At 33.6% G+C, this 18,721-nt stretch overlaps 1 protein-coding gene across 1 annotated transcript in view; it reads left to right on the top strand.

Moving 5' to 3' along the window:
- The window catches only part of LOC110018775 (glucose-6-phosphate 1-dehydrogenase, cytoplasmic isoform-like), a 45,274-nt gene extending 29,802 nt beyond the window's left edge, over positions 1-15,472 (top strand). The window contains exons 9-16 of the mRNA XM_020716210.1: positions 1,731-1,767; positions 5,084-5,155; positions 5,305-5,452; positions 5,647-5,742; positions 7,471-7,541; positions 14,181-14,296; positions 15,106-15,151; positions 15,227-15,472. Coding sequence (XP_020571869.1) covers positions 1,731-1,767; positions 5,084-5,155; positions 5,305-5,452; positions 5,647-5,742; positions 7,471-7,541; positions 14,181-14,296; positions 15,106-15,151; positions 15,227-15,394 — 754 coding nt within the window. The 3' untranslated portion in view covers positions 15,395-15,472. The remainder of the gene's footprint in view (positions 1-1,730; positions 1,768-5,083; positions 5,156-5,304; positions 5,453-5,646; positions 5,743-7,470; positions 7,542-14,180; positions 14,297-15,105; positions 15,152-15,226) is intronic.
- Positions 15,473-18,721: the final 3,249 nt, after the last annotated feature.

Genomic DNA, 18,721 nt, shown 5'->3' with positions numbered 1-18,721 from the left:
GGTGAGAATTATATATATAGACACAAAAAATTAGATAACTTTCTTACAACCACCACACATTAACAGGCAGGATTGAAAAAAGTCCCACCTCAACAATTTCTAAAAAGCAACAATAATACAATTCTCCCCAAACAGAACTGTGGTGACAGTCTGAAACACAAGGAAATAAAAAAGCTGTCCCAAAGAGACTAATTTTTCTCCTTTGGATCTCAACTCACTTGGCCTAGAGAGGCAGTCAAACGAAAAGAAGTAGTAGTTGTTGGATTAGATTTGTGGAGGAGATCACTAATATACCTAAAAGAAATTGGTATAAATTCTAACTTGAGTTATTAAAGGTGAATTTTGCTTGCATAAGGCTATATTCCACTTTGATTATCTCTCATACATTTTGTAGTGAATTACCCAAATTTACATCTCTAGTTTCTATTTCTCTGTAGTTGATAAAATATGAAATTAAATCTTTTTGTTCTCATCTACTCCATGAGATGGCCATTGATTAAAAAAAGATCAAAATTTTCTTTCAATTTTTTTTTTTTTTTGAAATGAAATAACATGAACTATAACAACTATAACAATCTCTTTGAGGAATTGGTGCGTGATATTTTGATGCACAAGACATATTCCAACGTTGTATGAAAAGCTCTATATAAAAAAATCCATCTTTAGCCTGAAAACAAATCCATTGCCCATGCAATAATCACAAGATTATGAGATGTATAACAATAGCAGTCTACGGTCTCTCTGGAGTTTGAAGCGGTTTATAAATGTGGTTTTTTGAACTGTCTTTAAACTTCTAGAAAACCAAAAATCTACTCATAAACCAATCAGTATTGCGCTTAAGACTTGTCCAAATGTTGTGAATTCTCACCATCTCTATAATCTAACCTTCCCAAAGCAACCTGCTAATCACCTGACATGCAACTGTTTGATTAAATTCTCATGGGAATTGCAATACAGAGTTGATTACGCAAAGACATCTTAAAGGTATTGTATAAATAGAAGTAAAGTGCTCACCAGCCTGGTATGTTGCTCTAAGCATGACAAAGGTCCATTATTATTGCACTTTATAGGTCATTACCTCTGTTAGGATATGATACGATTCTAGTTCTTATAAGTAATCAAATGTGGCACAGATATCTGGAACAGCATATCAAATCTCTAAACTGATAATAGACCAACATTATCTTTCAGAATAATAATACTGCTTAAATCAAAACAAAACAACAACAACCAGTTGTCATGATAGCAGCTGTAGTTTTGTATAGAATTCGTCAGGTTTATCTTGATAGTACCTGGAGTAAGCAGACCATTGGCAAGCTGTAGGGAATGTAGATGGGAACTGGCTGCAGAATTCATATCGTTCGATATTATACTAGTTGAATTAAATATGAAAGTGCAATATTGGTTTAGCTTAAAAATGATATTTTGAGTAGTGAATTTAAAAAAAATTAATTTTATAAGTTTAACTTACACAACTAAATGCTGGGTGATAAAATGTTAAAAAAATAACAAAATGCACAAACTTTTGTTTTACCGTTCTCCAAAAGGATGTATGGTTGTCTTGGATGCGGATTTAATCTTTAATATAATTATAAATAATTTTTCTCGAAGAAATAAATAACTAATCATTTCTTTCATTGGCTGATTAAATTATATAATTTTCACTTGTGTTATTTTTTTCTATCAATAAGGCATTGAATTGGTTTTTTTTTTTTTCCTTTATGTGGCAGAATCATTCGGGACATCATTCAAAACCACCTACTGCAGGTAAATCATGTTTTTTACTTTTTACTATTGTAAATGCTGTAACTTTCTATATCATTCTAATTGTTATTTTTGAAACTGAATTTGTCAGCCTATAGATGGGCATTCTTGATTAGCTCGTGTACTATAGTTTGATACTAATTATTAGTTTTCAGATCTTCTTTCATCAACATGAATCAATTGTTTGTAGTTCCAAGTTGTCAGGAATATAACTAGATGAGCCATAGCTGAAATTCATTCATTGTTGAACTTTTTCTTTTTCATATTCTAGATGTAATATGATATGTCCAAGTGATATATCTAACCCTACTGCTATGTCTACCTTTAATAGTTATGTTAATCATTTATCAAGGTTAGCTTCTTTTGATTTTATACCTTTGTAGGAAGGAGAAACTTTACATCTCTTGTTCCATTCTCAGCTTAGTGTCACACACCTCTATCTCAAGAAGGTTGGGCCACGTCCTTTTTGCCATAAGAAAGAATATTCTAGAGAAAACTAAAGAAAAGGAGAATAATCCAAGAGATGCCTTAAGAAAGAATATTCTAGAGGAAACTAGAGAAAGGAAAATAATCCAAGAGACTCTAGAAGGATCCACTACATTCTGGAGAATTTTAGAAGGAAAAGCTCGAAGGATATCTCAAGAATAACCTAGAAGATCTAGGGATATGCATGCATATAAGAAACTGGTGCATAACTATCTAGAAACTAGACTATTCTAATGTAATCTAGAAAGTTCTCTTAGGCTTGGGGAGGACTATAAATAGAAGTTTCTCCCTCTTATTTGGATCCATCCAAGATCTATCCAAGGTTCCAAGCATTCAAGTGTTGTAATCACACTTTTTTAGTGAAGTGTTTATTTCTCCAGTACTTCTCCCTATTCTTCTTCCAAGAGTGTTGTGTGCTTACAAGTCCAATTTTTGCGAGGGTTAGGCTGATTACTGCCAAGAAAGAGCACTAAAGTCGCACAGGTGGCTTGGGATAAGTTATTCCTTGACAATTGGTATCAAAGCATCATTTCGAAGGTATGACAAAGAGCGTCAGAGAGTACTTAATGGAGTCCGAAGCCACTAATGTGGAATCATCTCAACAAGGGCGAGGTCGTCAGGAGCAACGAGGTCCAGCTACATTCAAAACACATGGGTGGTCCAAGGAGGTCTGCATGGCTTTGATTCACACTTTGCTTGGGTGGAGGAGGCAGTGAATGGCGTGGAGGCACAGATAGAGGATCTAGGCCAAAAAATTGATGACCTCGAGGAGGAGGACATCACAGTCCATTCGACGATGGAAGGTATGATGCTCCAACTAGAGGAGACTTTAAGTGACCAAATGGCTAAGATCCGGGAGAACTTGATGGGGGAGCTCTAGGAGGTATGAAGAGCCCATGAAGACGAGATGAACGACATACGCTCTAGCTTGGAGGAGATGCATTGAGACATTTCGTTATGCAATTGGGAACTAGCGACATCCACCAACAATCATACTTTTGAAGTCAAATGCATCAAAGTACCAAAACCTAAGAGTTTTGGGGGAGCTCGCAATGCAAAGGGAAGTAGCCAACTTCCTTTAATGAATTAAAATAAAACGTTGTGTTTATGATGGTATAGGAAAGCATAAGCATTGTGCGGAACAAAATTTTCTTTTTAATTCCTTCAACACCGCATCTAAATATGAAGGATTGATTTAGGAAGAATCTTTATTGCAGTATTTTGATATTCAAATGTGACTTCCATAACTTATTTATGGTAAGTTACCCTTGGTTGCTTTTAAAACTACTTGCTTAGGCTTTCAGCTGCCGTTATCCAATCATTTTTCTTCATTCTTTCAGGTATGGACTTTGTTCCAACCCAACTTAAATAAACCATTACTGTTCAAAGAAAATATGCACTTATTTTCACTGAAGATGTGATTGCAGAGCTTGCCACTCTACTATTGTTTTCTTTTGTGGGTTATTTTTTATCTGGAATTGCCCAAATCTAGGGAGCATTTATAAATTAATGTTAGGCTTATATTTGGTTGGAGACTTTTAGCTGGGCTTGTTGACCATTATCATTTCATTGTAAAGATTTCATTAAAAGCAGAATCATCCAAACTCCTTTCACGACTATCTTATTATGTTACTGGATACTCATGCAAATTCCAAAATGGACTTCTCACTTTAATTCTTTCGAGGAACCAACTATAACTCTTTTTTTGGGTTGTATTTCTTTGTATTTGCCAACATTATTTTAACCTATCAAGCTTATTCTCTCCGGCTCTATTGTTGGAAAATTTTTGCAAGTGAATGCTTTAAGTACACATCTCTCTTCTCAATCTATCGCTATTTCTGAATGAATTCAACTTTTTATTCATCTTGAAAGAGTGGTGTGGATTGATTCCCCTTTATGGCCGTTAGTAGAAGGTCAAATTTGAAGGCACGACTTCATACTATTCTTGTTGTTAAGTTTGTAGGCACAGCTATTTTAAATGTTTCATGGCTCATGTGAAACTCAATAAACTAAACAGCTAGGCACAAGGTGAGCACACTAATGGCCAGATTTAACCTTCAAACATGGTGGTTGTTTGTCCTCTATATCAAATTTGTACTCTGAATTCGGCACCAACTTTAGACCTTTCAATGAAATTAAAACCTTCTAAGCCTGCCCGTGTTAGCCTTAGGGGAATTATTATCTCATCACCTGCAAGCATGAACATTGCTCCCTGTCTTCCAAACATGTTTTCTGTTCAACCTACTACTGACAAAGTTGGCGATCGTATTTCAGAGCAGTCTTATGATTTTGATGAAAGCATGCAGAGCATTGATGCTCTAATGGATAGGGGATTTCTAATCTTATTTTCCAGCCGTGAAAGCAATAAGAAAAAAAATCTATCATCACTCATCTAAATTCATCAGGCTTAAAGCAAGATGTTGCTCTGAGTACTTGTTTTTCTGTTTTAATAGAAGCTTTTGTATCGATGCCTCATGTTATCAGTTATTTTGTTTTTTTATTGTTGTACGTTCCTATAGCATTTATTTGTAATTGTCCATTGTAATGCCTCTTGTTATTAGTACTTGTCTTTTTATTGTTGTACGTTTGATGAATCCCTTTTTTCTAGATTGGTTGAATGATTTGTAATTAAGATATCATTGATTCATAATGTTTGCATAAGTTCTGATCATATAGTTTTGCCTGTTCTATCTAAGCTTATGATACAATTCACTTAAACTTTATGCTTCTAAATTGCTTTTTACACAAGTCAAATTTTAGTTTAGTGGACTTTTGATGTAGATTTCTGTACTATATGAATTATCTCACATTAGAAGATTATATATATATTCAGGTTTTTTGTTTGGTTGCAATGGAGAAGCCTGTTTCCCTTAAGCCTGAGCATATTCGAGATGAGAAAGTGAAGGTTCTTAATTTTCTTCTTCTCTGAAATTAAGGATAAGCTCCTTATTATTTAAATATAATACTCTGAAGAATTGGTATGCGTTACCTTTTTAAATTCTACTTGCATATGTTGTCCAATGCATTTTGATTGGCATTTTGACAACTTCTCAGGTTCTTCAGTCTGTCCTACCCATCAAACTTGAAGAGGTTGTCCTTGGACAATATGATGGATATAAGGATGATGAAACAGTTTCACCAAACTCAAATACACCCACCTTTGCAACTGTTGTTTTACGGATACACAATGAAAGATGGGAAGGTTGTTCTGACTTTTCTCATTTTCAAATGAAGTAATTCATTTTATTTGTTGGAAAATTTATCATTTAGTTGAAGTGTTTTTATCATTCTCCTTAATGTAGGTGGTAGTTTTACTTGAGCATGTGAATATTTTCAATGATGGATTCATAAAATCTTCCAAAAATTTTCCACTATTGACATATTTTCAATTGATAGGTGTTCCTTTTATACTCAAGGCTGGGAAAGCTCTTAATTCAAGGAAGGCTGAAATCCGTGTTCAATTCAAGGAAGTTCCTGGTGACATTTATAAATGTAAGATGTGCAAATTTTTAAGTAACACGGATAAGCTAGTTTTGGCGCTTGATTTTGAAAGATATAGTAGAATGCAAGTTGTTGCTAATCTGAGTAGAAAATTTTATCATATTAGATATCTGTCATTTTCTATTCTATTGTATTTGTACTATTATTTTGTAAAGTAAAAATGTGGAATAAATAGATATCAATTCCAAAATAATGGTACCATAAAAAAGGCATTCTATAATAGGCTGGCCTACTTTCAAAAATATGGTGTTTTATTGTTCTGCTTCTGGTATATACTTAAAATGTTTGTGTGAGAGGTTTGTGGGGTTATGAAAGCAATGTTATAAAAATATTTTAGAAGAATGTTTGTTTATCTTGGGAAATCGTAACTCAAGATTGTTGGATATTACTATCTACAAGAACATAGAACTGTAATATAGAAATTAGACAACAAGAACGTTAACAAGGGTATTGGTTTTGAAAAATCTCTAAATGCAGTGAATTGGTACTTTTATGCTTAAAGATGTTTTTTGGTGTAAAAACCATAGTTTTGTTAGGAATTTAAAGTTATGCGCTTATTTTAGATCACTTCTTGGATCGGTGATCTCTGTAGGAAGTTTCACCAAGAGGACAATTGTGAGGCTTTTGAGGCAAAAATTGATGATATCTTGATGAGTGAGAGTTTTGGTTGTGATAGATTATTCAGAGCAATTCATCGATGAAGCTTCACCAAAGAGGACAAAGCTTTTCTTCATGAGTTGCTGTCTCTTGAATTTATTTAAGACGAAGCGCTACATGGTTGAAACCAACTTTTGGATCTATAATGGTCATCTCTATAATCTTAAATTTCTATTTTATTAGTGAATAATTTTGGAATGTGTGGGGCTGCTGATAATGACATCAGTTTCCTAACTTGGGGAGATTGTAAGATCTCCTTAAATCAGTGAACTCTTAAACTTCAAGTTATTTTGGTGGAATACTTGAAGTTCTATGAAGAAGTCTAACGATAAGTGTGTTCATAGCAGAGAATTTGTAGGATGAATGACCTCCATTGGAAGGTACACCAAGAGGATGATCATGAGGCTTGAAGTGAAAAATGAAAATATTTCTATGGATGAGGGTTGGGTTGTGACAAGCTGCGCCTATTTTAAAGTGTCTATGAATTGGAAATCATAGATTTTTTTGTGTTTGCTTGGTATTTTATATCAGATTGATTGAACTTCTCACGTGTAGTTCTTACTGTATTTTAAATGTCGCAATCATAAACAATTCATTAATGTTTTTAACCTTTATGCCTATTATACACCTTCTGAATTTTTTTTGCTGCATCATTATTTTGTTATTATGTGTGCTCATTAAATTTTCCTGTTGCTCAGCATGGCTTCTGTGACTTTCCCTCCAGCTAAATCATGTCAGGTCGACAAAAGATATAATATCTACTTCTTGAGTCATCACACATCTAGCTTTGTAATTGAACTTTTATGGTTGATATTCATTTTATTGGTTTTTTTTTTTTGTCTTAACGAATATCCTCCTTTCTGATTAGCAGTTTTATAATATCTGCATTTTTCTTTTTTGCTACTGCTCATTTTGAGCGAGCTTCATTAGTTAGCTTCCCTGTTCATATGGGCCTGAATTTTCATGTAAAAATGCCGGCTTTAGTTATTTCTATTTGCATCCGGATATTCTATATGTTTCTTCCTCTGAACTGACATTTTATATGACTTCTATTCTGAATAGGTCAACAGCAAGGAAGAAATGAGTTTGTCATACGCTTGCAGCCTTTGGAGGCCATGTACATGAAACTAACTGTAAGAGCTTGAATGATTCAAAAATCTTTTGAAAATATGTTAGTGCATTACTCTAGCAAACCGATCATGCTTAATCACACACTTCTGGTCAAGGAAAATACAGCATCTCTGTAAGGACAGCTAAAACTGAAAACCCTCACTTGAGTTAGGAAACTACCGATTCCAAATAATGACATTTAATATTTGCTATTGAGAAGATGTCTAATTAAAAATTTGAGCGAATGTTATTTGACCCAAAATTTAGTTTTTTTTTTTTTTTTTTTTTTTTTAATTCAAGCTCAGCTCAAGGTCAAAATTGGGTTGAGTCAAGCTGAACTGTACTTGAAATAATTCAATTACCAGCCTCTCTCTCCTGTCGACTCACTACCTTTTTTTTTTCATATATTTAGATATGAGAGAGAGAGAGAGATAGAGACTTAATATTATATATTAGACAATATAGTCTATGTGCATCCATTTTGAGTTAGCTTGAATTATATTAGCGCTAGACATATCAAACTCAATTGATTTTGAGCCTTGGAGTGGAGCTTAAATTTGACTTGAAAACACAGTCAATTGCAAAGGATTTTAAATTTCTACTGATGTATATTTTTCGCTCGCCACCTTCCTTGATAATCCATTTAACGTTAAACTAAAACTTTCACATTTGTGGAGCCTAAACATTATGAAAGAACTACATGGTGAAAATTTGTGCCTTTTTCTATAGTGTTTTTAATTCAATATGTATGACTAAGAAATCAAATACACATCGTGAAAACATTTTTCCAATACATGTCATGAAAACATTTTTCCAAGAGAATGTATGGTGGTGAGACATAATTGCCTTAAATTGAGTTTTGAAAGTTAATTCAATTTAAGCTAGCTAAAAGTAGATTTTGGACGTTGCGACGAAGGGTAAGAAATGTGCCCATTTGACAAGTTGATAAATTAATGTTAGGGAATTAGGAAGCAGAATTGGCAGATCTAAGATTGATTTGTAGATATTTTTTAGTAGGGTTGTAAAGTTTAGGCTTAACAACTCGAGCAAAACTTAATTAGTAGAAATGAAAAATGGACTTTAGAAGTGGGCTAACGTTGATGTGGGTTTCTAACTTCGATTATGGTCCTATGTTATTCAAACAAAAAACAACTAACATTAAATTGTTGATGTCTACTCTTATATGCTCGCTTCATTTGAAATTTTTTTGCATGTCTTGATGTTGTTATTTGAACCATGTTTATGATTTCTTTAGTCTTATCAAGATTCTCATTGTATGCATATACGTCTTTTAAACTTTTAACTAGTCATTATAGTGAATGTTTTCCTCTTGCAAAAAAAATGGTCATTAAAATTTAGGAAAATTTACATACATAGCTCACAATTTAGTCGACAACCCAGTTTAACAGGGTTGACCTTCCACCTGGGATGGACACCAAGGGAAAGAAATCTGCATCATATGTTTATAATGCCCTATGCTCTTATCTATTATAACTATGACATCAACCACCTTATCACTAACTTTATTCACCTAAATAAATTGTCTTTTAATTCATTGCATAGTAGGGGCATTTACAAACATAGCACACAACTCTTATGTATTTACATCTCACATCTAAAATTTCATATTGCTTACATTGAACTCAAATTTTTAATATCACAACAAAAATAGTACCAAAACAACAACAACAATAATAAGTAGTCTTTATCCCACTAAGGACGGTAGTCTACATGAATCCTTTTTATCTATTGTGTTCTACTGAGTGTCATAGTTTTATTTAATTCTAATAAATTAAGATCATTTTTTATACAATATAACATAAGTCAAATCTAAAACATCTACTCTCCTAACCAGATCATCAGATGATTGATATTTAATGTGGTCAAACCTGTCACGACCCAACCTGATGCATAGAAATAAGTAAGATGGGAATTGTGGTCGGACTGTATTAACATTTCATTTTACTTTTCATAAAATATTTCAGAAACTTTCAATATTTATAAAAGAGCCACCAATCTTAAAGTGCGACAAAATTAAATATCCCGAAACATCAACATAATCTAAAAACTAGTACTGAACTTTATATTGAGGAAACAATAAATAGGAATTGCAAACATATAAAAACTAGTACCTATCAGCTGCAGCCATTCTTCTGTAAACCAAATCTCTCTTACTAGACATAAATCTAGTTTTTCTTCTACTGAAAGAAAATATTAATTACAATCGTAAGTATGATTTAGTGAGTAACTATGATCTAATATGCATTAAATTACGATGCTTGTGCTATGTATTAATGAACAAAAGAAAATGCAGCTCTTTTTTTATAAAAACCTTCAGCTTTCACTTAATTTTTTTCTTCCCGTTTCTCTTTAAGTATTTACCATTTTGACATCTTTAATAGTCATCACAAGATTACCTTCATACTCGAAGATATCCTAAAAAAATTTTTTGAAGACGCTCTAAAAATTGTACTCGAATGTACACATTTATCATTTCTTTTAAGGTGCACGAGTACATTGCATTCCATGTTAGTACCATTTGGAGGTAATCCTGCATGACTTGAATCTTTACATTTGATTTCATATAATTTAAAATCATTTAAAATGCATCTTCATATGTCCATTATTTTTCTCTCATTTGTGATACCATGTCAGACTATCAAAATGCAAGACATGAATGAATACTTGTTTTAAATTATTATTTAAAATAATATTAATTCAATTCATAAAAGAAAATAATCATTCACCTTTGCTTTAATAAACTTCTGAAATACACAACCACCTATATCAAATTAGTGCATACTATTAGATAAGAATTTTATTCTTAAAAAAAATTACTACAATATGGCTAGTTTTTAAAATATACATCTTTGAATCAATTTTTTATCAGTTTTACCCATAAAATTTATCTACCTAATGCTATTAAAACAGGAGTTTAAATGAAAATATAAATTACCTCAACTTATCTCTTTCATGCTCATTACAAAATCCATGATCCGAAATACTTTTCTTTTGAGCCTCTTGTTAAATCCCTTAAAATCTTTCAGCTGCTCAATAATCTTTCTTTTTTCTAGAACTAGAAGTTTGTGCTACTCCCTTGAAATTTAGGATTTAAATAGATCATCATTCAATTAACTTTCTATTAGCACTTATTTAAACTCATAATCACATAAACAAATATAAAACATTATATTAATTAACTTAATTAAATATAAAACTTTAGCTTACCTTCAAGTGTTCGGCTCTGCCTTGACATCACGTTCGAGGGTTTCTCCCCCTCCCTTCGGTCCTGTCTCACCCCAACAGAGCACGCGAGCAGTCATTCTCCTCCCTTTGGCCTTGTCTCACCCAAACAGAGCACGCAAGTAGTACTTCTCCTCCCTTCATTTGTGGCTCGACAATGAGCCCGTCACCTCCTTCTTCTGGTCTAAACCCGACGGAGAACAACTGGAGTCCTCTTCTCTTTCTTCTTCCTGCACGCGAGCGTCGCAGGAAGCTCGACTCACCTTCCTCTTCTCCTTCGGTCTCGACAAACTCAACGCACACAGAGGCTTCGGCTCCCAGCTTGATCAAGAGCCGCACGCGCAACTCCTTCCTCTTATTCTACATGCACGAAGACTGGCAAAGGCGTTCGACTAGGGAATGAAGGTTTTTTTCGACTTCAACTTCTTTTTCTTCTTCCCTCTCTGATTCTTCTATCGCTCTATGTTCGTTCTGTGACGGTTAGGAGTGAAGAATGATCGAGAAGTGTGCTCCCCCTCTCAACTTCACTTGAAGAATCATCCTAAAAGCTCTACTCGGTAATAATAATATTATTATTATTATTTAAATTTTTATTCTTTTATTCTTTTATTCTTTTATTCTTTTATTAAAAATTTTGTTATTACAAAACCATCTAAGACGGCTCTCTTTAATCTTGTTCGCCACTGAAGTCACGCCAACCCTATCATGAATATATCTATTTCACATTCTATCTTTGAGTATCAGGCGACCTAAGCATTCTCTTCACAACAACACTTAAATTTGTTTTATGCTTCTCTTTTAAAAGCTAACATTCTAGGCCATAGAGCATTGCAGGTCTCACCACCATCTTAGAAATTTTTCTTTTCAGTCTAAGCAGTAATTTTCTATCACACAATAGCCTGGCGCATTCCTCCACTTCAACCAATCAAACTAGAATTCTACTAATAACATCCTCATCTTAACTATTTCACATCAATTTGAACAATAGACCCGAGATATTTAAAATATTCACACCTTTTAATTATTTAATCACCCACAGTTACAATTCCGTCAGAATTTTATTCCATTAGTTCTACTTTAACGAAGACCTTTAGACTGCAATGTAAACCTCCATTCAATTTTTTTATGAACTATTTCTCTAGTCTTATCCACAAGAAGAACATCATTATCGAAAAGCATACACCAAGATACATCCTCCTGTAAATGTCCAATAAGAACAACCGTAACTAAAGCAAAAAGATATGGACTTAACGTTGATCCTTGATGTAATCCAACTAAAATAGGAAAATACTCGGTCAATCCTCTTTCATCCTCTTTCTGTTCGAACACAATTAATAACTCTAGTATAAATATCTTTAATGACTTGAATATAAGTCATATCAACATTTTCTTCTCTAAAACTCTCCAAGGACTTCTCTTGGAATCTTATTGTAAGTTTTTTTTAAATCAATAAAAATCATATGTAGATCCTCCTTATTCTCTCTGTATTTTTCCATCGAACCTCTTAATAAATGCATAGCTTCCACAGTAGACTTGTCCGGCATAAATCTAAATTGATTATGAGAAATCTTTGTATCACGTCTTAACCCATGTTCGATTATTCTCTTCCATAATTTTAAAGTATGATACATCATCTTAATTTCTCTATAATTTGCACTATCTTGTGCATTCTCTTTATTCTAAAGCGCTAAAGTGTTGTGTATGTAGATAAGAAAGTTCAGGTGTTAGATATGTAAATAAATAAGAATTATGTGCTAGGTATGTAAATTTCCCTGCATAATATTATCACTGCCACATTTCTATTAGTAAGGCTAAACTCCTTCCGATTATCCCTAGATCTCTCTTTTTAATTTAGTTAATTGATATCAAGCAATATTGATTCTTAGTTTCTCATTTAATTCATCAAATTTCATTTAACAAATTTAATCTTATTTTAAAAAATAATAAACCTCTGTTTACAGTTCACCATGATTTGGTAATGTTGTGAAGTATAACTTGTAGATGATATCCTAGCATACCATTGCCTACCATTCACAATAGCTAGGTAATATGATATTGCATCACAACTGAGGAATGCCAGAGAACTAGCAAAATTCAAAATTGGGATCATTTCATGAATTTTGGTATAAATTTTACATTTGACAAGCGACTTAGTCTTGTTGTAACTTAATTCTATTAAGGGTGAGAGGACTCCGATATGGGATTCATGATTGAGAAAATGAAAGTTTTCATAGTTAGATGCAGGCAAAAATGTGCCAAAATGGAATTTTCTATGTTTGTGCTTATTTGTGAAGTATGAATGCAGTGTTCTTAGGGTTTCTTCAATGAATGGGTACAATGTATTGTTTCTAGTATAGGAAACACTTTCTAAGTTGAAGCACAAAAAATTAGATACAAATGTGCCAACATGAGATGTATGTGCGGGGTGTGTATAGAAGATAGATACGTTATGTTTTTCTAACAACTTAAGAAAAACATATATATATTATGGAAGTGAAACCATAAATACATTTTGAACATGAATAACAACTGAAGTTCAGGAACTGCAGAAAATGTGATGCTGTTAATAATTCTACCATCTGAAATTTTTCTTGGTTTAATATGGAAGAGGTGTAAATGTTGCTCTCTGAAGGAAACATAAAAATGAACTATTTGTCCACCTCAACTATTGACAAATGGCTACGGGAATGAATCTGCAGATTAGATACAACTTGTTAGAAATTCTTCCATTCAAAAAACTTCATGCGTGTTATTTTTTTTTGGAAATAAAGGTTTTTTACTGTTACAGGATCCTGCTTCTTTTAGATACTCGTGGTGGCATCCCTATTACATGTGGCACTCATTTGATATATATATATATATATATATATATATATATATATTTATGGTGTGGATATATTTAAATTTGTATATATATATATTTATGGTGTGGATATATATAAATTTGTTTAGTATCTAATGCATCAACATCTCGTCTCTAACTCTTTAGATTGTGTAGCATATTCTACTTTAATTAGTTAACAGAATAATTTAACTTCATCATAAATTGCATGAGCTATGGTACTTTTTTGTCGAATGAAACTTTGAGATGGTGTTAATAAATGGGAATATTTACATACATACCACTCAATTCCTACGTATTTACATATCTTATGCCTAAACTTCAATTTTTTACATACATAACACCTTACCTCTGCATGAAAAGGTGCATTTCACTTTCTAAAAGCTAAAATAATAGTATTTTTGATGTGATATGAAAGGTTTGGGTGCTATAAATGTAATAATTAAAATTAGGTGGTAGATATGTTAATACGTATGACTTGAGCGATATGTATGTAAGTGACCCTAATCAGGTAGATTCACCTAACAACAGAACAGATGGTACATAAAATATTAACATTCCTATATTTCCTCCTCAGGTTAAGAAGCCTGGTCTAGAAATGTCTACAATACAAAGTGAGCTAGATTTATCTTACAAGCAGCGGTACCAAGATGTTGTAATTCCCGAGGCTTATGAACGATTAATCTTGGACACGTATGTTTTTCTAACTTTATACTCGTGCAAGTTTACTCGAGCATCACATGTCCATCTTCTTTTTTAGCATGTCTTGATAACATTTAAATTTATGAAAATCTTCATCCACTATTATGCGTTAATACAATCTATAATGTTAAATTCAGCTCAGCCTGAAGTAGAATTAAACTCTTTATTATCTGATAATTTTGGAGAGTTTCCCTTAATTGGATAAATTTTCTAGAATGTGGTTTTTATATTTACCATTTGAAATTTTGCACCAAATCGAGGGTTTGGAGTATTCGGGGGTTTGTTTCCTGATGTTGTAATTATTTCCATCACTTTATAATTCCTCTGAAATTAGATTTTGTTGTAATGATATATGGGCACATTATACTTTATGCTCACAGAACATGCTTGCCAAATGATGTGGCATGTGTTTTGGCGGCGGGCCCAGCCTAAACTCATGCCATCTCAGCCCCTTTTTTTTGCTCGTTTTCTTCGATAGGCTGACATTATTCCCAAACTTATTGTTAAACTTTAATATCTTGAAAGATTTGCGTTCATATCACACAATTCTTATGTATATACATATCTAATACCTAAACATTGATTTTTACATTTATATCGCTCTATGCATTAAATGTACATTTCACTTTTAATTGTTAGTGATAATGATATTTCTGATGTGATATTAGAGATTTTAAGTGCCATAAAGGTAAAAATCTAAATTTATGTATTAGATGTGTAAAGTGCTTGCAATGCTTTCACAGCCATTTCAGAAATACAAAGTCCTAACAACAATAACTATATTGACATTTTTCCAACAGAATTCGAGGTGATCAGCAACATTTTGTGCGCCGAGACGAGCTAAGGGTACAGTCTATCTCAATCAGTCACTAATCCCATGATAATCACACCTGAACTAATTCATCTCTCCTCTCGAATCAGGCGGCATGGGAGATTTTCACTCCTCTCCTAAACCAAATAGACGACGGTGTCCTGAAGCCTCTACCCTACAAACCAGGCAGTCGTGGTCCGGTGGAAGCCGATGAACTTCTTGCAAAGGCCGGTTATCAGCAGACCCACGACTATATATGGATACCACCTACACTTTAATGGTAAATAATATAAACTCTTATGTATTTATATTTCACGTTAGTATTATCTTTGAGCTTGCGAGTGGGTATAGCCTCACTTAACGTCAAATTAAATAAAATGGTGAGGGTTGAATGTTTTCTGAGGCTTTTTCTCTGTAAAAGGTGTGTTTTATATTTCTGATATTGTTGTATTATAAAACTGAGGGCCTGTTTGGTTTTGAGGTTACTAATAAGAGAGATGCTACACTAGTTAAGTAAATTGTTCAAAATTTACCTTTTTTTGGTTATCTATGGAGGTCAGTTGATCTGATTATGGCAGAATGTCTAGTTGGTTTTGTTTTGTGTTTTATGTAAGTTAGAATTTGAAAGTATATATTTCGTTTGTGCTAATAATTTTGTTTGGAAGATTTACATACATACCGCTCGGTTCATACTTGTTTACATATCGAATCCTAAACTTTAATTTTTACATGCATGCTACCTTACCTCTTGAAGTTGAAAAGGTGGTATTTTTTATGTGATATGAAAGATTTGGGTGGTATAAATTTAAAAAATAAAGTTTAGGTGCTATGAAAATTTATGAGATTTGTTTTGAACGAGTTGGTTACATGCTAACGAGCTGATTTGAGCCGACTTAACCTTCATTTATATGCATATTGAGCTTGATTCATGCGCCATTTATAAAGTTAAGCTATAGCAAACTACAGGTGCTCCACCTGATTGGTTTCTTCTCCCCTATTTACCTCCTTCCTCAAATGTCTGAAATTTCTTCCCACAAATTGAGAAACATCCCAAGATCCATTAGTAAAGGCCGAAGCATCCATACCTCAATCCCTCAAATTCTTGATGTCCAATGTCAACGCTATGGCTCACGTCCGGCTCACAGCAGAAAATTACTCCCTTAGATGCCACAAATCTTCAAGCTCTTCAAGATAAATGGCTTTGTTGGCTTCATGGATGGATCCTCGTTGTGGTTTCTTCTTCAAGCTCAAGATTCCAAAGGACACTTCCATCCAAACCCCTAATATTGTGGTTGGCAACTCATTGATCAAAAGCTATCGGTGACAATTTACTTCACTATCTTCCCCACCATTTTATCATACAACATAACACTAGACACAATAACACAAATATGAAAATCCCTCCAAAGCTGTCTTTAATCTACCAATTGCTTCAGGGTTATTCAACGTCGAAAAGAACTCCATCATATCATAATGAAAGGTCAAATCATGTTTTAATACCTTCTGACCGTCAAAGCTGTTGTTGACAATATTGTCGCTGTAGGAGGTTACATTGATCATGAGGACATCATCCTCCATTTCCTAAATGGACTACCTCTCTATTTATCTATTAACCTCTTACAACAATTGTGATATATCTTTCACCAAAACTGGTTATGCCTTCAAGGTTCGGAGAATAAACAGAATCTTACTCTAAGGACCTAGCAAGGATGGCTTGTATCCAATATCAGCTCTCACCACAAGCCAATCCCCATCCATGAAACTCTGGCATTGAAGGTCGGGGCATCCTCATCAAGCTATTGCAATCATCATATCTAGAACAATAAATACCAAAAGTAGTCCTAATTTTAAGTTTTTTTTACAATGAATGTAACTCTTTTAAGAGCCATCATCTGTGATTTTCTATTTCTATTTCTGCATCTACACATTGTTTTGAGCTTGTACATTTTGACGTATGGGGTTTACCCCCGTTATATCAATACAATACTACAAATAATACCTTCTACTTAACGATGATTACACTTATTTTACTTGGATTTTTCCATTGTTCACAAAATTTGAAACCACAAGCAAACTAATCTCTTTCCGCAAAATGATACAAACCCAATTAACTAAAAACATTAAATTTCTTTGATTTGGAGTGGAGAATAAACATGCCACAACCTACAACAATACCTTATCTCAAATAGAATCCTTCACCAATTTAGGTCCCCATACATTCTCCAACAAAATGGTTTGGTTGTGCACAAGGATATACAACTAATAGAAATCACGAGAACCCTCTTGCTTATTGCTCATCTCTCTTCTAAAGTTTGGACAACATCACTCATAACAACAAAATATCTTATTAATCAGTTGCCTTCTAAATTACCAACTTTAAATCTCCATTCGAACTCCTCTTCTCCAGACCCCCTAGCTGTTCTCATTTATGAATTTTCTGTTGCCTATGTTTTCCCTGATAAAAATTGCAAGCTCCACATAAAATAGACCCTTCGCCCGGTCATGTATCATTATTGGATACTTACCCTCCCACAAAAGTTACTATTGTTATTACAATCAAATTAACCATATCATCATTTGCTGACATCTGGTTTTCAACGAAAAAGTGTTTCCATAAATCAATCCACCCATACCACAAAAACACCCCACCACATATGCGCCTCCAAGCCTTCTTACACCAACGACTTTTCCACCACTTACATCACCACCTCCAATACAACCTCTCATAACCCACCTTTCATCCACTATACCCAATACAACAAATCTCAAAATCTCTTCACCACATCCCACTACAATATTATCCACTTAGCTCGCCACGAACACCAAACACATTCCTCTTATCAAACACAACATGGCTACTCGATCTCAAACGGGTTCACTAAAACCAAAAAACACCTATCAACATATCCTCCACCATTACCACCCGTAGTCACCCCTTATGCTACTCATAAGCATTCAAACATCCACATTGTCGTCAAGCCATATTCTTGGAATTTGAGGCACTCCAAAAGCAAAGCACATGGATCCTCATTGAGGCTCCACCTCAACAAAACATCATTAGTTGAAAATGGACCTACCATACCAAATACAATCCTAACAACACCATTTCTAAATACAAGGCACTATTAGTCACACAAGGCTTCAAACAATTGTCGGAACCCAATAGAAAGAAACGGTCAGCCTTGTCGCAAAGCTACCTAGCATTCAGATCTTTTTATCAACCACTCTCCCAAGTAGGTGTGTAAATTAGTCGAGTCAAGCTCGAGCCACCCTCAGCTTGAGCTTGAACTTGATTAATTTTTTCGAGCTCGAGTACGAGTTTGAGTTGGCTTGTTTATTATAAACGAGAGAAAATTATATTAATTTATGCTAGATTTATAGTAGGATACCAATTATAATGAACAATTAGGAGAAAATAATAAGGAATCTCCTAAAATACAGTGCTAAATATTATTTCTTAAACATTTTTTATACCTTAAAAGATAAAATCTTAGAATTTTTTATGTTTTGACTATATTTTATATCAATTTTTTCTTAAACGAGCCAGCTCATGAGCTAATGATTTGAGTCAGGGCTGGCTTGAGCTTGGCTTGTTGGCTCGTTGA

This window comes from Phalaenopsis equestris, unplaced genomic scaffold, assembly GCF_001263595.1.
Source record: "Phalaenopsis equestris unplaced genomic scaffold, ASM126359v1 Scaffold000036, whole genome shotgun sequence".
NCBI classification, from domain to species: domain Eukaryota; kingdom Viridiplantae; phylum Streptophyta; class Magnoliopsida; order Asparagales; family Orchidaceae; genus Phalaenopsis; species Phalaenopsis equestris.
The sequence above is the reverse complement of the archived record's forward strand: the minus strand, read 5'-3'. Positions and strand labels throughout refer to the sequence as shown.